The sequence below is a fragment of the Lissotriton vulgaris genome, chromosome 11 (genome assembly GCF_964263255.1).
Source record: "Lissotriton vulgaris chromosome 11, aLisVul1.2, whole genome shotgun sequence".
Taxonomy (NCBI): domain Eukaryota; kingdom Metazoa; phylum Chordata; class Amphibia; order Caudata; family Salamandridae; genus Lissotriton; species Lissotriton vulgaris.
The window spans coordinates 499,347,441-499,371,382 of record NC_141699.1 but is presented as its reverse complement, the minus strand read 5'-3'; the positions used below and the strand labels follow the sequence as shown (position 1 = coordinate 499,371,382).

Genomic DNA, 23,942 nt, shown 5'->3' with positions numbered 1-23,942 from the left:
ATTTGGAGACTACACACATTGGATTCTCTCGATATTAGTCTCCCTAAACCCCTGTTTTTGCTGTCTGGTCATCTCTTCCAAACTGAACCCTTCGCATTTCTTCTAACTCATATTCCTTCTCTTGTTCCTTTATGAGTTTATAGATCCTTCTCTTTTCTGTCTGATGCTTTCTTCTCTTGTGAATCAAACAGCAAATTTTAGCAGCATTATCACTATGATGATGACAATTACTGCATAGAGCACTTTGCCAATGATTGAGCTACCAACTTCCGAAAACCATTCTTTGATAGCCTCCATTCTTTTTCCAATTCTTTCAGTGAAACCCTCTTCTTCCCTGGGTTCTATTTCCTCATGAAATTTCATAATGTTTTTAACAAGCAACTCTACATCCCGACTTTTGTCAGGTATATAAGTACAGCAATGCTGGACATGAAAGACCCCACAAACTCCTCCCTCTTTTGCAAGCAGAATGTCTAGAGCAAGACGATTCTGCATAACCATGCTTCTGGTAGCAACAAGTTCTGTGCTAACCAATTGAAAACCACTTGCAGTATCTGTTGACAATCTATCTACAATTGTAGAAACTTTTCTGACTTTGATTGAGTTCATAGTAATTCCCACCATAGGAATAACAGCACCAAAGATGTCTCCCAGGATTTCTGAAAAACTTTCTCTTTTGTACCTATTCAAATTCAAATGTTCACCAAATTCAAAAGTACCTTTTTCATTTCTGTCAACATGAAAAATTTTTGGAAAGACCAGGCCAAGATAACATGTCCCCTACCAGTGGTCTGGGAGGCTAAAATATGCTTTATTAACACAGATAAAATAAATCCCAGGAAAAATTGGATCCTTACCACCTTTAAAACCCCATACCCTATAATACGATAAGTATCTTCACATTGACTAGCACCCACAAAAAAGTTATCATATAACGTATTATCTCGGCTAATACAAAATTTACCACTAACTGGTTCATCAATGTGAATTGCAGGATTAGTATTAACACCATTTGATTTGGCATCCTCCATCTGCCAGTATTTAGATTTAGCATGCTTAAGCATTTCATTTCTCTTGTAAACAGCCCTTCTCTCCTCAACCATTTTCCGGAAAGTCTTTTCTTCAGCTCTCATTTTGCATGTTAGATTATTTCTATAGGCATATTCATAATTGAGCTCATTAGTAACTAAAAAGAATTCCCTCATCTGCTTCGCAGGCTTAACTTTGTTTAAGGTATTTACAACTTTGAGATTTGCAAAAACCTCATCAAAGTCTGAGTAATAATACTCCAGACGACCAGTTTCATAAAACAGGCTAGCAATCACACTGCAGGTAATGCCTTAAGTGAGAGGTAACATATTATAAGTCACCCCTTCTAAAACAGAAGCAGGCAATTTTACACAGACATAACAATCCTTAACATTCATTACTTTAACATATTCAGATAAAAGCCTTGAAAATGAATTGCTTGAGAAATCTCCAATAGACCTATCTTGATGTGTCTCTGGATCATGCTCAATAACTCTGCTAGACTTGCCAGCATGTTTCTCATGTTTAGGCTCAACCTTACTGGTTATTTTAGTCTTAGATTTTTGCTTATTAACATCAAAAGGATAGACCACAGCTAAAATTAACCAAAGTAGAATTAATATTATCACACAAATTTAAGTCATTTTACAGCATCTCTTAAGAATCGAAAACCTAGAAGTATCTGATCCAGGCATTCTAAAAATTAACAAAAATTTTAAAAAAATTTAAAATGTGAGTAAACTACAAACTATATCCCCCCTTTTTAATTTTTTTTTCTAGAAATAAAACCCTAAACAGCTTTTCTTCGACCTTGTGTCACTAAATATGTGCTCTCCAACTAAACAGCTTTTCTTCGACCTAAAGTCACCTAACAAATTTTCTTCAGCCTTATGCCAGGAAATTTAACCCAAAATCACCTAACAAACTTTCTTCAGCCTTATGCCAGGAAACAAAACCCTTATCTAGATTTTAACAATTTCAATCCTTGTCACTGAGTTCTAAATCTTCCTGACTGCTGCTTTCCACTTCAACATTCGGTGGAATGATAATTTAGGTCCACTCTGGGGACTTATATTTCTGATTTGGCTTTATTACTCTTTTTGTCTTTCGAGCGATAACCTCAATTTTCGTATTTTCGTTTTTCTTTTCAAGTTCACCTCCCTGACTAGATACCTCTTTGATCTGATCTTTTGACTTCTTCGCCAGTTTGAATTTCAAATTGTCTTCAGGCCAAATGTCTCCTTTTCTCAAGACCTTTTTCTTTGGCACACATTCATTACATTCAGCTTTCCAAGCTCTTTTTCTGAATTTTCTTATTTCAGATTCTTCATCACTTTCATCAGTATCACTCCATTAGAAACAATACCTTTACTGGTACTTGGTAATTCTTCTTCTTCTTCTTCAGGAATCACCTTCAGCTTCCCAGTTACTTTTTCGCCTTTCAATACTCTGGCTCAGATTTTCGTCTCGCTCAGAATCTTCTGCTTCTTCTGAATCACCTTTTTCTTTTAGAGACTCTTTTTCAAGCAGATCATCATCATCAACACCTCGATCTCCAGTTTCGATACTCAGATCTTCTTCATTCAAGTTCTGACTCTCATCTAGATTCTTTTGATGTTGATTTTCTTGTTGATCATCAGACTCAGGATCTTCTGGGTCTCCTTCTGAATCTGAATCAGCTGTTGTGTCACTATCTTCATCAGGATTTTCACGAGGTGGCACACAAATTGTATGGCTTGCATGAATCCACCTTTTTAGTTCCTTGCACTTTACTGCATTTGTTGTAACTAAAATTATCTGTCTTGCTTTCTGCCACCTTGGGACTAAACAATTTCTTCTTCGATGAACTTTGGTCCTTACCCAGTCTCCGGGTAACAAATCATGAGCTTGGACTTTCTCCTTTGAGATTACATCTGTTCCCACCTGATGAAACACAGAATTGACTACGTCAGAGAGGTTCTGGCAATATTTAATGATTGCACTATCATTAATACTCATCAATTTGCCAACTGGAACAAATGCTTGCCTCATCACTCTGCCCATCACGATGTCATGAGGGATAAGACCTGTCTTTTTCTCAGGAGTACTTCTCATTGACATCATAACAAGTGGAAGTGCATCTGTCCACTTCACTCCTGTAGCTAGACACATTTTTGAAATTCTATTCTTGATAGTTCCATTTACTTGTTCAACAACACCTGATGCTTCTGGTCTGTAAGCACAATGTAACTTCTGTTGAATATTCAAAGCTTCACAAATCAGTTTCATCAATCTGTTTCCAAAAAGAGTTCCGCAATCACTTTCAATCGTAACTGGAAATCCGTACCTAGGTATGATCTCCCTAAGAAGCAATTTGGCCACAGTGACTGAGTCATTGTGACGAGTTGGGAAAGCTTCCACCCATCTTGAAAACAGACAAACAAATACCAATACATATCTCAGTCTGTTGTGCATCGGCATCTCAATGAAATCCATTTGTAATCTGGTAAAAGGACCACCCTCCCGTCCTATGGTTCCCAAACTTACAACAGTCTTTCTGTTAGCATTCATCTGTTGGCAGGTCAAACATCTTTGGCAAAGTGATTCTACAATAATTCTAAATTTCGTGTTGAACCATGTTTCTCTAAATAATCTAATCATGGAATCTCTTCCTAAATGTCCTGGACCATGGTACATCCGTGCCATATCAGCAATCATGCAGTCTGGCATTACGGGCCTTCCATCTTTGTAAACCCAAATTCCATCTTCCACTCTTTGTCTGCATTCATTTTTTAGCCATGTGTTTTTCTCTTCCTCACTGGCCTCATCTTGTAGATCCTTCACTTCCTGCCATGTTTCAACTACAGAAATTAGCATGAGAGAATTCATTGTGTGACTTTCGTCTTTTTCCCGATTGATTGAATAATTGTTTTTGGCGCAGTACTTTGCAATCTCATCTGCGTACGCGTTTCCTTTGGTGATGTAATCATCACCTTCCTTATGAGCGTCACATTTGACTGCAGGAATTTGTTCTGGTGACTGAATGCCATCAATCAATCTCTTGATCAATTTTGCATTTCTGATTGGTGTTCCTGCAGAGGTTAAATAACCTCTTTGGGACCACAGTTGTCCATAATCATGAGCAACACGATAACCATATTGACTATCAGTCACTACCGTTACTCTTTTGCCAGCTGCTTTTTCACATGCTCGGATTAAACCAATTAGCTCTGCAATTTGAGCAGAACGAATTCCATCCAAAGGTGAACCTTCAACAACATCTGAAACTGTGCACACCGAATATGCTGCTCTCAGAATCCCTTCATCATTTCTCAAACAAGACCCATCTACAAAATAGACTATGTCTGATTCAGGTAAAGGAACATCTTTTATGTCCTGTCTTGGTTTTGTGCAGTAATGTAAAACATCCAGGCATTCATGATCAATGTCATTTTCATTACTTACCTCAGTAACAACTCCATCTGGTAGTAATGTGGAAGGGTTCAAATTCACACACCTCACAATTGATACATTATCTGATCCCAGAATTGATTTTTCGTATTTTGTCAGTCTGCTACTTGTCAGGTGTTGAGTCCTGCTTCTGGTAAGAAGAATCTCAACTGAATGAGGTACATATACTTTTACAGGAAATCCCATAATAATTCCTTCACTTTGTTCAAGACTTACACTTGTTGCGGCCACTGCTTTCAAAGCAATCTGGCAAAGCTTTTGCAACAGGATCCAAAACAGCAGAGAAATATGCAATTGGTTTTCTCAACTTACCATGCCTCTGAATCAATACAGACAATGCACATCCTTCTCTTTCACTGCAGTAAAGTTCAAAGTCTTTTTCATAGTCTGGCATGCCCAGGGCAGGAGCCTCACATAAGCTCTTTTTTAACTGCTCAAAAGCTTCCAGTTCAGTTTTTGACAGGGTAATTGGATCTTTTACGTTTGCTTTTGTTAATCTCTGCAGTGGTTTTGCAATTACTGAAAATCCACTAATCCATTGTCGACAGTAACCAACCATTCCCAGAAACATTCTCACCTGTCTTTGTGTTGTCAGTGGTTGAATTGCTCGAATCATTTTAATTCTTTCAACTGTCACTTTTCTCGTTCCCTTTGCAATTCTGTGACCAAGATATTTCACTTCTTGTTTACAAAACTGCAATTTTGCAGGTGACACTTTATGTCCCTCATCTGCCAATCGATTTAACAGAGTAATGGTATCAGTAACACAATTCTCTCATGTTTTGGCTGCCACAAGCAAATCGTCAATGTACTGTACCAATGTGGAATTACCAGGCAATACCAGATCTTCTAGGGATTTCTTTAACAACATATTAAAGATAGATGGACTCTCAGTATACCCTTGAGGGATACGACACCATGCTAGGATCCTATTTTGGAACCTGAAAGCAAATATTTGCTGGCTTTCTGGATGTAAAGGAACTGTAAAGAAGGCGTTACACAGGTCAATGACCGTGTACCATTCTGCATCATGAGGAATCTGGTAAAGAATTACTGCAGGGTTTGGAACAATGGGACAGTATGGAACAACAATCTGATTAATTTTTCTCAGGTCCTGAACAATTCTGTATGTTCCGTTTGGCTTTTTAATACCCATAATTGGTGAGTTACATGGACTGCTTTCAATTTCTTTTAACACACCTTGACTTATGAATTTTTCAATCACAGGAAGGACACCCTCGATTGTCTCTGCTTTCATTTTGTATTGAGGAACATTCGGAAAATCAATTCCCTGCTTAACAGTGATTTTTACTGGATCAATATTTTTCATGAGACCCATATCATTACCTGTTAAGTCCCAAATTGCTGGATTAACTGGCTTTTTTAGCTCTTCTGGCAAATCATGTTTATCAAATACAGGAAATAGTGATGTTTTCTCCTCATCAACCATTAGCATAGTTAATTTATAAAGGCCATCTTCTTCTGCAGTTTGCATTTCAATGACATCTGGTGAACAATATATTCTGCAATTCATTTTGCACAATATATCACAACCCAACAGATTAACAGGACTTCTGTCACAGACTAGAAATCTGTGCTTATCTTTGTAGTTCCCTATTTCCACTTTTACTGGTTCTGTTAAACTTGTTTTATTTTGCTGATTAGCTACACCTACAACTTGGATGGACTCACCAGAGAGAGGAAGGTTTTCTATTTCTGCTGATCTAACAGTAGAACAGATAGCACCTGTATCCACAAGGAAGGTAACATCTACATCATTAACTATACCATTCACAAATGGACCAGACTGATCTACCTCAAGAGTGGATCCAAGCACACACTCTTCTTCCTCTCTCAGGCACCGTCATGAGTAATCTTCTGAAGAATCACTTTCCTCTTTGTCTTTTAACCAAAATTGAGAAGCATTTGACATGTTAATTTTTGGCACATTATTTACCAAATTACCTCCACAGACACCTGTTTCGGGAGAAAATCTCTGTGTGTTAGCAATTTTAGGAAATGGTGCTTGAGGTACCTGACTCTGCTGAATTTGACTCTGCTGTACCTGGTTCTGCTGAAACTGGCTTTGCTGAATCTGGCTCTGCTGATTCGCTATCTGTCGTCGCTGCTGAAATAATTCATTTAATTGTTGCTGTAGCTGTTTCTGTTGCTGCGGATTTAACTCACACTGCACCTGTGGGTTCAACGAATTGTTTTTAAAATTTCTGGGCGGGTTTTTACACTCGCGTTTCCAGTGTCCAATTTCGCTGCAATTAAAACATGGGAGCTTTTGTTTTAGCACTTCAACATTTACATTAAATTTTGGCTTATTATTAAAATTGTTTTTGAATTTCCCTTGATTCTGCTGTTGCATAGAAGCTAACTGTTGTTGTTGCTGCTCTGCTACCTTCACCTGTGCCCACATTGCCTTCTCCTTAAGATTTTTCTGCTTCGCGTCCATCTCATCACTGCAATATTTTTCCTTCCTCAGGATGTCATCAACTGAAAGTGCTTGCCAACAAACAATTCCATTTCTAATCATGTCTCCAATTTCAGGTCTCAGGCCATATACAAATCTGTATATAAAGTGGCTCATGTCTTTTTCACTTAATTTTTCATAGCCACTGTACTGTTTAAAGACTAACAGTAAACTTTCATAAAATGAATGAACTGATTCTTTTGGTTCCTGGTTTGTTCTATCTATTTTAACCCAGTCTACTTCTTTCGGGGGAATTTTTCCTTTCAACCAGTAAATTACTTTATTATAAATGTCCATGACATCTTTTGCTGGGGCACCTGTAACCGGGTCTCAGGGAGGTTCTTCTTTTGGCCAATCTATAGAAAATTTGCATTCTATCCAAAGATCTGATGGGAAAACAATGACAAAGAATCCATCCAGATCAATCCACAGAACTTTTGACACTTTTATAAATCTGTCTACCTGCCGATACCACTCAACTGGCTTTTCTCTCAAACGTGGAAAATCATTAGTAAACAGGAGAATATCCTGTCTGGACCAAGGAACATGCACATACCCTCCTCCAACTATTTATCTCATAGGAAATTCTGATACTACATCATTTCTCAGTCTTTTATCCTGTTCTTTCTTTGACCATTTTATTCTCCATTTACCTAATTCGCCTAATTTTCTGAAAAAACGTATTAATTCTCTTATATGTGTCATTCTTCCAGCAGCATTTAAATTGTCAATGTCTCTTTCAGAGAAATCCACTCTGTAATGTTTGTGCAAATGTTTCTGTTTACTCAAATCAATTTCTAATTCAGCAGCCATTTCTTCCAGTTGCTAATACCTGTTTTTTGTTTTCCACTGAATACTTTTGCAGATAAACAACAATTAATCATCTTGATACAATTTCAAATTGTCAGTACCAATTGTGCCAATGATTAATTCTTCCAGATCAGCTTTTAATTTAGCAACATCAAGTTTTTTATAATCAGGAGCTTGAGGGCTCAATCCATTTTTTTATAATTCTATTCTGTTTAAATTTTTCTCTGACAGGCCTGAATCTGAATCTGCCACTGATAGTGTTTGCGAACTTGATAAACTTCCATTTAATGTTAAATTTGGCATCATAGATTTTTCTCTATGAATCTCCGAAAGTTCTGAATAAAATCTCTCAGCAACCTTTTGAATTTCTGCATTTAATGGAACTGTTAAAGCTGTTTGTCTATTGTCTCCTTGATCAAAAACCGGTACTACAGGACCAATAGTAACTGGTACTGTCACTGCTTCCATGCCTTTTGTCAATTGTTGAATAAAATCTTGCTTCTCTTTATTATAACTAGAAGTTTCTGGAATGTCAGCAGGTATTCTCTCTTGATTTCTCACAAAATAATTTTCTTGTGGGACTCTGCTTTCTCTGGGTGTACTACAATTATTTACTGAGCCTACTCTTTCAGGTAATTTCAAAAATCTGGGAGAACCTTCTTCAGCTTCTCTAGGAGGTGCACTTGGAGAAGTTCCTGTAGAAACTCTCGGGGTAGATTGAGAACCTGCTTGATAAGGTGGCGGTTTCCGTTTAGTTGCATATATGTCTTCTAAAACTGCATCATCTAATTCCTCATCAATTCTCCTACCAGCTGTCTTTTGTTCTAAATCTTCAGTAATCATTATTCTCACTGGATACAGACCATCATACATGTTTGCCTTTCTCCAGCGTTTCACCTTTTCCTCATGTGTTTCTTTATTTACAACATATTTTGAATATTTAGGTGCTGAACACTTGCTTTCGCATTCAAGTTCCATCATCTCAACCTCCCATTCAACTAAAGCTTCAAATTGTGTAGTCCTTGGCTTTGGCACAAGATCCATCATTTTTTCTCTCAAATTTCTCAAAACGTTCATATTAAATGACCCATCCTCCGGCCATGCTAATACACCATCTTTTTGTGTATAATGCATCCAATTATCAAACCAAATTACAGTATGATAGCTATATTCGCCTTCCATATAGGCTGCGTGTGTTTTGTACTTATGAAGTAATTTACCACCACGCGTTTCAATTTTCTTGTCAGGTTTAAAATAATTTTTCACCTTCTGAAACCATGAAGGCTTTTTCTCATAATCATTCCAATAACTCATGCTTGTGACACAATGCTGTTGAGGATACTTTGATAGCCTTTCTAGTGTACAGTGCTCGTTGGTGCTATGACTGTTGTTGCTGCTATAACTTTATTTGCAACTCTAATGACAGCTGCTAGTTATCTGCTTTTACCCAATATTGTAATAGCCAATATTGCCAGTGTCCTTGCTCTAGTCACCTCTGCTGCTGTTGTCCTAACCAGGGTGGCTGCTGTGATATTCACTACTTTACAGCAAGTCCCACCTTCCCAATGTCGTGGTCAATTTCAAAACAAAGCTCTGGGCACTAGCGCTGAGGAAATCAAAAGCACAAACACTTGGCGGAAGTAAACAATGGGCATCAGCCTATTATAGCACAACAAATGGTTGTGCCAATCAGCGCCGCTGCCACAACGCTCAGCCAACCACAGCGCTTATTCTGTAACGCTCCAGCCAATCAAAGCACTGCTCTTGCGATGCTCAACTAATCACAGCGCAGCTTTTGCCGAGACATGCAGTCTTGATAAACTTCTCCTTCGTTAAATTAATAGCGCGGCTGTAATGGGGACACTCACAAGTGTAAACATTTTATACCAGGGCACTCGCATTAATGAGAAGCAAAGTCAGAACACTCGGAGCACATCGTCTCATAACAATGTGCCGTTAGCTTAATTACAACATGCTACACTCGCCAGCTACCCTAAAGCCAAACCATGCATCAACTGTATCACGTTTCGTTTTTGAAATAATAGCGTGTCTAGTAAGAAATCAAAACGGGGATATTTGTAAATAAAAAACTAACTCAGTAGCTCCAGCCAATCACAGCGTGACTTTTCTGTGATGCTCCGGACGCCCCAGCCAATCGGAGCGCGGCTCTGGGTATGACGCGACAGCGTCTCCACCAATGGCAGCGCGCCGGCTGTGACGTACACAGCAGCTGCGGCCTCTATCTTCTCCCACTCGCTCCTCACTCGGCAAACAGCCCCTCCTTTATTAAATGCACGAAACACTCGAACGCTCACATCAGCTGTGACACTCTCCCTTTACCACAATAGCGCGGCGAGGAAGAGAACCAAAGCAGGGATACTTATTTTTATATTCGAATTTGTTCTGAATTACTTCATGCAGACAGCTAATTTACTGCACTTTAATAAAAATAAACTCGAGGACACTTGCTAAATATAAAAAATCTCGGCAGCCAGTGGTGACGCGCATCGGCCAATCACGCGCAACCACTCTAAACACAGCAACGCTGTCAGCAAATCACAGTGCAGCTTTACCTATGACACTACGGACGCCTGATCAATCAGAGAGCGGCTTTTCCGAGACACTCCAGACGCCTGAACCAGTCAGAGCGCGGCGGCTATGACATGCACAGCCGCTGCAGCTCCAGGCTCTCTCCACACGCTCTCGCTCCTAAAAATAGCCCCTCCTTCACAATATTCGATCGGGGAACTTATGAATTCTTTTATATAGCGCACAATACTTTTAAATATATTCAAATAGCGCAGATCACTTTACAATGCTTTTACTTTACCCTAAAGACTTTAAAAACACTTTCCAATTACTTTTTTTAAACTCAATTAGTAACTACATAAAACAAACCATTTGCCTGCTTCTCTAAACAAAGAGATAGTTTTATACATTCATTCAAGTATTCTCAGCGTGGACGACGCTATTCTCACAGAATAGTCTCAATCGCCAATAGAGCAATTCTTACCCTACCCTTCTAACTGATTACCAATCATTCACGCACTTCCAAACAAGAAAACCCTAATCATACACACACAAAATCTTGACAGGACTTGAACCAACCACAGAAAACATCAAGCGTTGATAAGAATAGACAACGCTATCTTACCCTTCTATCAATCTTGGATAAATCCTACTACTCTTTTCACAAAAAGTTTTAAAATGAGGCACCCAGACCCTATGCTTAATGCTACGATTTCATAGGCAATCCTCACTATACATTCAACCATGCACATCTAAGGTCCCTAAACTTGTGTTGTACGTCCACAACACGTGATACATTCTATACCACAATTTTGAAGCAGAACAAATGCACTGTGTAACTCTTATAGCCACACTACCTTTGCCGGCAATAACCAAGAGTTTTTCACACTGCTGGAAAAACCCTTAAGACTACACATAACAATCTGACAAAAATCAAAAACTCAACATATGTTAAACATTGCTCCTATGACTATACCAACATATATGTAACATGCATGTCAAAAACAACATATAACCGTACGAATGCTACCAAAAACTGATCCAGCGCTCCTACTAAAATTCTGTATAAATGATGTCACCATCTACCACCAGACTTACCAATCAATACCAGGCCCATAGAAACAACAGAGCAGCTGAATCATGAGACGAATGAATCTAATATGTTGTTATTAAACATTTTACAATAAACAAGACCAGCTTGTCATTTAAAAGTTTATTTTAGAATTTATTAATATCAAACATTTATTTTATTTAATCAGTTTATTGCATTAATCATTGGCTCAAAATCTGGCAGTTCAACATTGTATGAAATAATGAATTAAAGAAAACACAACCCTAAACCCTAAGTTAGCTTTCTGACCTGAAAAGGAAAATAAATGAATTAACAGTTGAATGCTTACAAGTCCATGGGAAATCGGACAGCACTTGGCCCTCAGGAAACAGTCAGCCCCGTTCCCTTCAAGAGGCCCAATTTTTATACCCTATTTGCTCGCTAATCTATCTAAATGTAATTATTTAAACAAACTTCAGCACCCTGATTGGTTGGTGACTGTCAGACCACCAAAATCACTCCTTCCAGGGAGAAAACGTTATTGTTCATTCTCATGGAGTGACAGCGACTTCCGAGCGTATCGCAACATTTTAAAAGTTGCCTTTCTGACTTCCACCAAAGCTCGGCAGAATCATGCCTGTCACTTCCTCGGCCTTGTAAAAAGAACATCCAGAGCAGTTCGTGAATAAGTTCCATTGTCAGAGCCACAGTCTTTTCAGAGGTGAAACACAAAAACATAATGCCATGGAAAGTTTCCAAGATGACTGCATATGGCTCCAACTCTGCTCACGTACAGGCCGACCAACTTTTCTTCAGAACCAGAACCAAAGCTAGGCCTTAAACCACACTCGGGCTAGTATTTAAACAAACACAAAAAGAGTGATTAATTCAGGTAAAACAAACCCTTCTGTTACCCACCCGACCATTGCTAATAATTAACCCACTAATAAATGACATCTAGCAGAAGCAAAGAAATAAAGCAGCACATAAAATATCTACCATTCTTCATATAGTCCAGCTTTATGTTTCTGAAAGAGTAAAAAGATGATTAAATGATACACAGACAGACAATCACAACATAAGACAAACATGTAAGCACATATAATAAAGCACATGCCATGAATGATCAGCCGTATAATAATAGTGACAAAGACAAAAGGACAAACATGACAAACAAAACAATATTAATCATGTGTTATAAAACTGACTTGCAATTGCAACAAGAGCACATGTTATTAGTTCCCGCGTGTTCATGTGTGGTGCAAACTTAATCTAGGTTGAGTTAATGAAACAAATCATGCAACAGCTCATTAATTGATTAGTTCATGTTATAGGGAAATGAATCCGCGAGTCAGAATAAAATAATTTCTGAAGCTCGCTTCATCAACTCCAAGTAACTTTGATACTTTGGCTGCCTAGCTTGCAATTTTTGAGTTGCATATTGCATTTAGTATGAATAAAAGCAAGGCTAATGTTTTGACAATTTGAAGTTTGTCGCTCACTCGTTAGATCTCACTTGGAGTGTTTAGCTCATTTGCACTGCTTATGTTTAGTTTTATAAATTAAAAATCGCGACTGAATAAGTGGATTCATCTACATTTCCGGAAATAAATATCGTCACAATCCTCCAAATGTTTTCTGTCTTCCTTGCAATAATTAACATTTTTACGTTTTTCTCAAAAATGTCTTGGGAAGTTAGCAGATGATTTTACAGATTTATACTATCGTGTTTTGCATGGAATGTTGAAAGACCACTGCCAAAGAGAAACTTTTGATTCAGAAATATAAACGGCAGTCCATTTATTTCTCACACGTGTCAATATTTTCCTGAACTGCGGTGATAAATATCGAAATATAGGCATGTAGTACACACGGAAAAAAGTTGCGGTGATTTAAATGTCATATAATAGGTCATGCAGTCAAATGCGTCCACATTTATCGTTTTCTATGCTGTTTTTTCCAGGGGGGCACCGTGCACCTCCATGACTGTTCTTCTCCTACGATGTGCTCTTTGGGAGTGGAGCAAGGTTCCTTCTTTCCCTGTACAGTCATGGCACAGACCATGCAGTTGCCAGCAGGCAAGCTGTGTGTTTGCCCATCTTCTGATTTGCTCCTTCTGGGGGTAAAGATGTAAAGGAGAGAGATAATGCCTGCCATCCCTCTACTGGGTCTTTCTACACAGTTTTGGAGTTCCACAGTGGCTTTTTACTGTGGGTCTTCTATCTCACACCTTGTAGCACCTGACAGCTGGGGGATCCCCATTGACACTGGCCCTCCTGAGGGTACACTTTCCAAGGGCCCTATGTCACACTTGGCTGTTGAGTCACCAGGAGAACTTGCCCTCTCTTTTGGGCATAATCTGATGGTAAATAGCATGCAAATCACATGTTGACGGGTCCTATGCGGCAGTGGCCTTCACCGGGGTTCATCTTTGAAACAGTTGGAGACAATTAGGTTTTTCTCTGCTTAGTGAGCCTGGGTACCAACCAGACAGCTGCCATAGGAGCGAGAAGCACATAGACAGTTTTCTTTGGATCCGCATGGGACTTTAACATGGAGTTTGTTGTGTTTCACTCTTGGTGTAAGGCTTCAGTTAACAGGAGCAGATTTCAGGGTATCCGCACTTCTACATTTTCAGATGTTTTATCTGGAACTTTTTTTACTTTGATTGTGCTTCCTCCATTGAGGAAGAGCTCAAGGACCTGAACTATTGCCTCCATATCCTGCACGTCAAGCCCGGTGTCTCTGTATAGCATCACTTGATGACTCTCAAAAAGGAGTTTATCAACTGCCTTCACTTCAAAAGCCCTTTGGCCTCCTACCCACTTACAGGACACCCCCTTGCCGGGGCAAGAACTGCTCTATAGTTATCTAAGAGATCCTCTGCTTAAGGGTACACAGCAAATCCACCCTTGACTGTGCCCCAGGAGTGGGGAGACAAATATGTCATTGCTTTGAGCCAACTGAGTCTCAGAAAATACAAGTCTGGAGTCCTATCTAAGAATCAATAAGTAAACACAGAGGTTGCTTCATTCCTCTTCTGTAGTTCCATCTTCTCTCAAAGTCTCACCAAAGTCTCACCAATGTGCAGTGGTTTAAAATTGAAGGTGCAGTGTTCGAGAAGGTGAGCGTCTCTAATCACAATGTTGGCATTCATAAATAAATGTCATACTGTTTACTAAACTGCAATACATTAGTACATAAGATCCAATATTTGTTTAGGATTGACACCTACCTCTACCTTTGCAAATGTAGTTCTTAGATATCATAGTGCAAAATCACTCACTCTTTCTGAACTATATTCTTGTGCAGGTGGAAGGATAATTCAGCGATGCCAGGTGGCTTGATATATGAAGGAGTCTCTGAAGAGCCAATGGCATATTCAGGAGGGAGTGCTGCCCAGAGCACAACACTCCAGACCTTTGATGAATTCTTAGGCATTCAACATAGCCAAGAGAGTGGTAAGTCAAAAATGATATGTATAATGTGTTGAACTAAAATACTAATGTTGAACTCTTTAGCGGGAGGTAGTTTTATGACTAAAAATTAATACCACTGATATTTTATCTTCGAGTTTGCAAATAATCAATATACACGTGGTTTCGGAAGTGTTTGGCAATTGAATGGAAAAATGGAAATGATTGTACAATAAGTAAATAGATAGTTCCTATACATATAAGAAGAGGAACTCAATTTACTTTGATGCTAGGGGATGGTGTTTGAACTTGACTGGTTACAAAACCAGGCTATTGCTAACTTCAACAGAGGCTTTGAAACCACAATGATCCATATTTATTGTTGACTAATTCACATTGGAGTGTTGTTTTTGCACAGTGTATGCAATGTGATCAGACAAATATTGTGCTGTATGATTAAGTTATCAACAAGCACATGGCAAAGCAGTTTCTTAAAAAGATTTACGAACACCCTACTCCACCAGACAAATTCCTTCTGCAAATCTGTGCAACCAGATGCAACTGCAGATTGGTAGCTCCACACTGTGCAGCTGATCTTAATCTAGCATTTTAATTCACCAAGTGCCATCATTGCAACTACAATTCCAAAACAAGAGGAAACGTTCATATGCGATATTGGAGGGAACATGCAGCGCTCAATAGGACCCCAGCCACCCCTCACAATGCTTCCATCCATTATTCTCACAGTTACAAAACCTTCCACTGTGCAAATGGGTAGCAATTGACAAGAGCATGTAGCAAAATGCCATGGCTTTATTGCCACAGGAGGCGTGGCAGATCATTGTCCTTACAAATTGAACAAAAAATTATAATGCCCATGCATATTTGAATACTTTTCTTGTGAGTTGCTAGGAATTCCAAAGGTGATAATGTGGCTTGCACAGAGATTTATGGGTCACACCATTCCAAGATGGCGCCCATTATCGGAATCACTGTCACTTCCGACTAGTCCCTCCTCACTTTCCATCACCACAATCGAGGACCACATTAGGCAGCGCTGCATGCAGACACCCAGCACTCGGCCATCGAGCCTCCAGACGGGACCCTATTTTCGGCCCCACTACGAGCGTATTACGGTAAGCCTTGATCTGATGCACTCCCCTGGTTCCAACGAGGGCCCTTCTCAGTCCAATATGCCTCATGTGCGCCCTCTATTTTCCTTCGTTGCAGGCTCGCACGGAAAAAGGCCCACGCTATTTAGCGCCCTGCGGAGATCACAAGCCTCAATTTACAGTAATGACCCGCTTGCACTCGCCGCCTTCACCCTCACTCACTTCCAACCTTCAACCGCTCATGTTTTTTTCACAGGCTAACTTCCATTGGAGCTCCCAGTCAAGCCTACGCTAGAAACGCTAGGCTAAAACGGTAATATTCTGCTCCATCACTGCGCCTAATCGTTGCCCCTGCTTCACCCAGTAGGTTCTAACTCCTGAACAACCCTTTTTTCAGGTCTAAATTGAACCGACCAAACCGGTTTGTTGCCAGTAACTTTCCTGACACCATGCAAAATTGCTAGGCGTAAACGGTAAATCCGGTAACTCTATTCCGTTTCAATTCGTTTTATTTAATCCTATTATTCGCAATGCTTATGATATAACTACCTTCTTGTAGGCATCCGCTAAATCGAAAGTTGAATGCCAACTGATGTTTGTCAGCCACGTCCGGCCCACTCTGCATCGCTCGTGGTAATTAGAAATCCTTGTATTAAGGTTAGCTCACAACCTTGACGACCTTCTGGCCAACACTCCCCCACATTGTCAATTTTTCACAAGCACCATATATCCCATCACCGAGCACTAATCTCAGTGCACAACGCGGTATATTCCACTTAACTCGGTCATCTTCACACTCCAAATACGAGCACAATTCCACCCGTGCCCTTTGGAACAAACAACTGCATGTGCACGTGTTTCACCCTGCATGAAAAGAGTGGTTTCTGACTAGCTGTTCACTATGTATCTAATTGATTAAAAATCTTCTTCATTTCCCCCCTTTTCTTCCTGTGTAAACCCTACAGGCTCACTCGACCAATCAGGCAAAGCTTATTTTAGTCCTGAAGATGATCCCACTATATTGTTGGAGATAGGGATCGAAACGTTCGTCGACTGTTTTGCAGTACTGCTCGTTTTATGATTTGCAATTTCCATGGCAGTTACTGTGGGTTTGAGCTTATTTAAATTTTTGCATTGTATTATAAGCCACCCTGCTCTCCTTGTTTGCCTGTAAATTCTTTTTCTTTCTCCCATGTATTGTCTTCCTCTGACTTGGTACAGGCTTGTGCCCAGTTACTAATGTGTGACTTGTCTCACCCTACCCTGTTTATACTCAAAAATTGTGTTAAAAATAAATGCTTCTAGGTCCGGCTGGACACTGAAGAAGGATAACACAGTCCTTATCTCAAGCCTGTGAAAATCATTTCTCTAAGTATCACTTAAGCCTAGGACCTTTGTGAAATATAAATAACCAAAAGACAGAGAGGCAGACAGACCTCTGACACCACTCTCAGGAGGGTCTTCCTTTTGAGGTTTGGAGCAAAGGAATACCATGCTGTGTCTGGTGCAAAAGTACAGAATCTAGAAGAGGTGTGGTTGATCAAAACTTGATTTCTCCAGTTTGAAATATCCATGATGCTGTGTAGGCAGATGCATCATGTGTGGAGATATGATGTGGCAAAGATACCTACTTATTAGACCTGTTCACAGCCACATTTGCGTCCTTCCACAAGTAGATATCCCTAGGAATCTCTGGTAACAGCTGAAGAAATGAAATGAAGAACCCTGTGTGGGTGAACTACTCTCTGAAGTGAAAGACAATGTGGACTTTCACTTTTTGGACTGTATTATACACTTATCTCACTGTCCAGTGACACTAGCTCCACAGGGGACGTTGAAGGGCGGTTTTGCTAGGGACTCAAGAGAAGAGTAACCCTCTGGAAGTGATGTGGACTGTTCCTGTGTTTGACACTCCTGGATTGTTATACAGTTCCTACGAATTTAGGAGGACTTTGTATTAGATCAATAAAATTCACAATAAAGACATTGAGCCATCTTATATCATCAGTAAATGTTGGTTCAGCTAGCTCATAGTACCACATCTAAACATCCAGACTTTCATAGTTATAGATGTTGTCAAAAACCTTGAACATGAACACTCTGATTCCCAAGGAATTTGTGGCAAGAGATCTAACCCTTTAGTTTGTCACTTTTTTCATGTCCAAGGAGTCACAAAGTAAAGATGAAAGAATACATTTTCAAATGTTGATTGAAAATATCTAATCCCTGTTAATAAAACATGAAATGCGAATATTAGATAGATGAGACATCATTGTTATAAATAGTATTTGAAGGGTGAAAATCACACACAATTCAACCATGTAAATTGTGTCTAGTATAATTCCTATCTATCACTAATAACTAGGGGTGGGCGGTAAACTCCGCCCTGCCAACACAGTGTGCAGAGTTTTGCCACTCCGCGTTCTGCTTGTGGTGCGGAGTTCGACAAAAAACTCCACATCCACAACATGGCGGAATTTACTTACCACTAACCCCTCCTCATTAATTTGCATGGTTGCTGATTCTAGCCAGGCTGAGTGCCTCACATCCCTGTGCACGTCTCTTTCTGGTTCGGTTTAATTGAGTAAATGACTCAGAAGTGAAATGTGTCAGAATGAGCCCAGTGTATAACATCCTAGGCTTGGATGGGCCGTTCACAGCTCCATCATAACATTCTGCTCTGGAAGTGCTTGTTGAAAGAGAGCAGCAGAGGAAACAGGAGAGCCAGGCCATGCCTTGCAGCTCCTGTGCCCGCTGAACTCATCCAAGATCCATGGAGAGAAACCCACAGCAGCACTCACCCCATAGACGGGCAAAGAGAAGAATGGAGACTTTGGACACCTCCTGCACCTGTTCCACAGAAACTGGACCGTGGATGCAAATCCGTTTGTGCAAGAGGCAGGACCCCTGGGGCATGGATTGCATGGCCCGGGGGTTGCGCTGGAGATGTCAAATACTAGCAGGACCATGGGGTCTCGAATTTCGTTAGAGAAGGGCAGCGGGCACAAGAGAGGCACAGTTTTGGCAGCTGGAGGGAAACGAAGCCCCGTAACAGCCAGGACTCAAACTCCTCTCCAGTGCCGGGAGCTGCTCCCCACTAGACACACCCTCCCTGACCAATGGATAGTACTTAAAGTGGGTGGGGTCCTCTTAGGGGCATGTGCACCGTCATTTTGCTGTAGTTGTTGTAAGAAAATGCTAATAGGATTCTAATAATAAATGGAACCTCTTTCCAGGTGCTGTAAGTGAAACACAAATTGAATTTGCCAAAACAGAGGCCTGTGTCTGCTTTACAAGCAACAAGGGGTGGGCAAGCAATACTCCTCTCTCCGGCGGAACTTCACAGAACTCCTCTCAACCCTACTAATAACTCTATAATAGTGAGAACATGTTGGGAATAACCTTCTGCAAGACCTGTTGTAATGATATAACCTGGTACCTTGGTATAATAGCTCAGAAAGACGTTCTCAATGCATTAACAAATGTACCCCATCTGAGTTTGCAGGCCTGCATGCGTCTCTTCCACGGCTCTCTTCATTCTCAGGATGAAGGTCGGGGTCTGCAGAGCTGCATCCCAGTTACAGTTCACAGTAGCTTCCATGATAACTCCAGTGTGAAGTGCCTCTCACTGTAGTCAGCAAGGATGCTGTTTAATAAAATGCCAGCCTTATCGCATTGTGCCAGAGGCACAAAAAACAACTATTAGTTATTGTGGAGGGAAAGAGTTGTGTCCTAGGATCACATAATAAAACAAAGACATTGCCCTCTAATAGGTAGGACCCTGGAACTAACAATGCAGATTATAACACAATAATGTCTACTCAAGAATAAATGCATGCACAATACTTGCACGTTATAATGTAAACAAATTCAAATCACCATCTTAAAAAGATGCTAAAGTAAAAAGAAATGCTAAAATGGAGACCAAATGTAACCTCAAAAATAGGATGGGGACTCAGTTTCCCGTTGGACACATAGGCACGCTGATACCGGCCACAGTTCATAGGATCTGGGGAGTGCAGATAGAGAGTGTAACCTGCCTTGAGAACCACGGACAAGGCAGTTCAGTGTAGAAGCAGCAAAAGCACGTTAACATCAGGTAAAGGAGCTAGAGTGGGAGGCGAGCAGACCCAGAGCATTTCCTCTTTGGAGGGAAAACAATCTACATCAAGATCCTAATAAAATGTGCAGAACAGTTGAGAGACCAGGAAGATCACAAGAAACTGCTGAAAAATTAGAGGCTGAAGGAACTAATCCAGCACTCATATGGCTATATCCTACAGCCAGCAGCACAACTCATTAAACTTAGTTCAGTTTGGGCCAAAAGGCCAGAAAAAAACTGTCTTTGTTTGGTCCTTTTATGGTGACCTTGCCCATGGGACAAGATTGCGAACTGTCCTAAAAAATCTTTTCAGCAACCAGTGGTTTTGTTATTGTTTTTCTTTAGGAGGTCCTGTGTCAGGAAGATTTCTTTTAAAGGGGAACGTGCTTTACACACCCTCCTGTAACTGCCTTTCTACTTCAGGGAGGACAGATGCACTGCAGAAGAAGTTTATTTGCTTTAGGAGCCACCCAGGAATAGTTGTTGACCTCCACCATCCCACAGAAACCCACAGTTCATTTTTTTTTTTTTTTTTTTTTTTTTTTTTACTTCTGTAATTTTTTTTATTGAGTAAAAAATATTTATTTACATGGAGCATGGAATATACGTGAGCGGGAAAGACAGAGAAAGGAGAAGGGAGAAAAAGAGGGGAAGAGAGGAGGGGGGGAGGGGAGGTTAAAAGTTCGATTGTCCATGTTCTGTCGGTCGCTGTTTATGCCTCTTCCTTTGCGACGCTACGTTGTTCATTGGTGTTTCTGTCCCCAACCCCGGACAATAGTGAGGAGGGGGGGGGGAAGTAGAGGTCGTGGTCGATAGAAAGAGCGCATGGTCTGCAGGAGCGTGCTCCTCTTCTGTGGTGTCTGGGTCTTGCGGTCCTGCGCCTATGGGGGTTTATGTGATGTTAGGTACCGGTCTAGGGATCCCCACATGTTCGCTTGCCTGTGTGTTTTCGGTGAGTGTTTTGCTGTGATGTTGTCTGCCCCCCTTAAGAACGTGACCCAGTTGAGCCATGCTTGTGGCGCGGCTTTTGAGGTGTCTTTCCAATTATTTAGGACCGTTTTGACTGCCGCCATTAGCAATAGGTCAATGAGGTCACGATCTTCTGCTGTTGTGATTGACGGGGACGTGAAGCCTAGGACTAGGCTTGGAAAATCTATGTGTATGTCTATTCCTGTGATCTCATTTATGAGTGTTCCGATTCTGTTCCAGAATCCCCTGACCTTAGGGCAGCTGAGCAGAAGGTGTTCTAGGACTCCCTTCGCTTTGTGGCAATTCCAGCATGTTTCGCTGTCACGGATCCCCAGAGCCGCCAGGCGGGCTGGTGTCCAGTATACCTTATGCACTAGCCAGTATTTGGTCTGGTTGAGCGCTGCCGTTATTTTCTTCCTAGTGGAGGATCTTCACATCTCTGCTTTCTCTGCCTCGCTCAGCTCCCTCCCTGTTATCTCCCCCCAGAAATTTGTGATCTTATCGTTTAGTTTGGAGTTCTTGGGGGAGAGGGCTTTGTATAGGTGTGCTACTTGGTGTCCCAGTGTGTTGAGACTGGCTGCTAGTTGTATAAGCGGGGGTGTGCGGTTATTGAGGTTTGCCTTCCTGATGGCTACTTTGATTTTCAGGAAGTTGTAGAGCTCTATGCTCGGTAAGTTGTGTGTTCCTTTGATAGTGTCGAAAGTAGTGTGTACGCCATGTTTCTGAAGGTCTTGGGCCGTGGAGATGCCATGTCTGTACCATTCGTGCATGTCTAGGACCTTATCCCTGTATTTCAATGTTGGATTGTGCCATATGGATTCAAGCTGGCTGCCTTTTATGCTTGATGTCAATAGTTTGTCGACGCTCAAGAGAGCTGTTTTCGTGTTCTTTAGGACGGGGTTCTCCTTGATTGCTGGGTGTCTGGTGGCTGTGAGGAGGGTGATGGGGTTCATGCCTTTTAGTAGTCCCCGCTCTAGTGTCAGCCATGCTGGGGTATATTCCTTTCTTGGGTCTAGCCAGTGTAGTCCCTGTCTGGCTATGCATGCTACCTGGAATCTTTTGAAGTTTGTTATGTTCAGACCGCCCTGGTCTTTTGTCAGTCTAAGCTTGTGTAGGCTTATTCTTGGCTTTTTCTCTTTCCACAGAAAGTTGTTAAGTATCTTGTCTAGTTTCTTGTGGAAATCTTCTGTGTTCGACAGTGGGAGCATGGTTAGCATGTAGTTGACCACAGGTGTTAGCATCATTTTAATTGCTTCTATCCTTCCCCACCATGTGGTGAATTTGGGCGACCACCCCTCCACTTTCTCCCTGATTTTCTTGATTGTTGCCTGTTCGTTGTGCTCCAGTGTCGACTTTAAATCTCTCTCAAAAAGGATGCCTAAGTATTTTATGGGCTTCTGTTGCCATGTTAATCCGGAGTTCCCTAGTACCTCTCTTGTTGTGTGTATATTTAGGGGTTTGCTTTCCGATTTATCTTTGTTGAGATTGTACCCCGAGTTTTGAGAGTATTTGTCAATAGTGTTGGTCAGTGCTCTAATGGATTTTCCGGGGTCTTCTGTGACTATTAGGACATCGTCCGCATACGCTGCCAGCTTGAAGGTTTCTCCCCCTATTGGTATTCCTACTATGTCTTCATTCGTCCTAATCATCGTGAGGAGTGGTTCAATAGCTAACAGGAATAGGGCAGGTGATAGTGGGCAGCCTTGTCTCGTACCTCTGCCTAGGTTGAGTATGTTAGATGTGCCTCCATTGACCACCACCCCACCCACAGTTCATTTTAAGTTCAAGTCTAGCGTTGCAGTGCATGCGCTGCTCAGTTTGCGAGCCATGCTGTAGTAGGGTATGTTTTAGAAGTAGAGTGGAAGCCTAGCCCATATTTTTCATTGGCTGGTGTCATTATCAATGGCAAACGCTGACTTCCGATTGATAGTGAGGCTTCTTAGTCCCTCCTTGTTACCACCCTGTCTCCTTTTGTGACCGCCCATCAGGATGGGATCTTTTACTTGCAGCGTTATACTGTCTCCTTCATTTAGTCAGTAAGCACTTTTCAGTAAGCACAGGCGCCGTGTGATGTAATGCAATTGTCAATAGGTTCTTTAGGTGCTCGAATGAAACATTTGCATGCAGTGATAATGCACTTTTTGTGACCCCCTCATTAATCAAAGTAATAATAGCGACGGAAGTTCAGCATCTTGTCACGACTCCGGGGACGGTGAGGACGGGTTCTTTCAGAATCACTGTCACTTTCTCTGCCGTCCTAACGAGCACACTGTAGCCATATTTTCCACGATTGGATGTAAAACTTATGTCTAATTCCGAGCGTCTCACTGCTCCACAGCCCCCGCGCTCTCTGAGGGAGCACTGCCTCACTGCTACCGCACTAACTAAGGGAGCAGCGTCTCACTGCTTCACAGCCCCGGCGCTCACTGAGGGAACAGAGTCTCACTGCTCCATAGCCCCCATGCCCCCGGAGGGAGCAGTGTCTGACTGATGCATAGCCCCTGCGCACACTGAGGGAGCATCATCTCACTGCTCCACAGCCCCCGTGATCAGTAAGGGAGCAAAGTCTCACTGCTCCACAGCCCCGCGCTCACTGAGAGAGCACAGTCTCCCTACTCCACAGCCCCCACGTCTTTGAGGGAGCAGCATCTCACTGCTCCATAGCCCCCGCGCTCACTGAGGAAGCAGAGTCTCACTGCTCCACATCTCCCAAGTAGCTCTCACTGCTCCACAGCACCCGCACTCAGTGAGGGAATAGAGTCTCACTACTCCACAGCCCCCTCACTCACTACAGGAGCAGAGTCTCACTGCCTAACAGCCCTTGCGCTTACTGAGAGAACAGTTTCACAGCTCCCCAAAGTTTTGATGGAGGTGAGCTTGCTCAAAAGCCCACCCTCCCCTTCCAGGCTAGAGACCCCTCGACTCCCCTTACCCTTTCCACTGAGAGACAGAAAATACACAAGCATTTGCAATGCAATAGGTCTCACATTTACGT

The 23,942-nt window shown here is 41.4% G+C and overlaps 1 protein-coding gene across 1 annotated transcript in view; it reads left to right on the top strand.

Annotated features, from left to right (window-relative positions):
• Positions 1–23,942, top strand: part of IDO2 (indoleamine 2,3-dioxygenase 2) — a 298,339-nt gene that overhangs the window by 255,561 nt on the left and 18,836 nt on the right. The window contains exon 9 of the mRNA XM_086943565.1: positions 14,661–14,809. Coding sequence (XP_086799691.1) covers positions 14,661–14,809 — 149 coding nt within the window. The remainder of the gene's footprint in view (positions 1–14,660; positions 14,810–23,942) is intronic.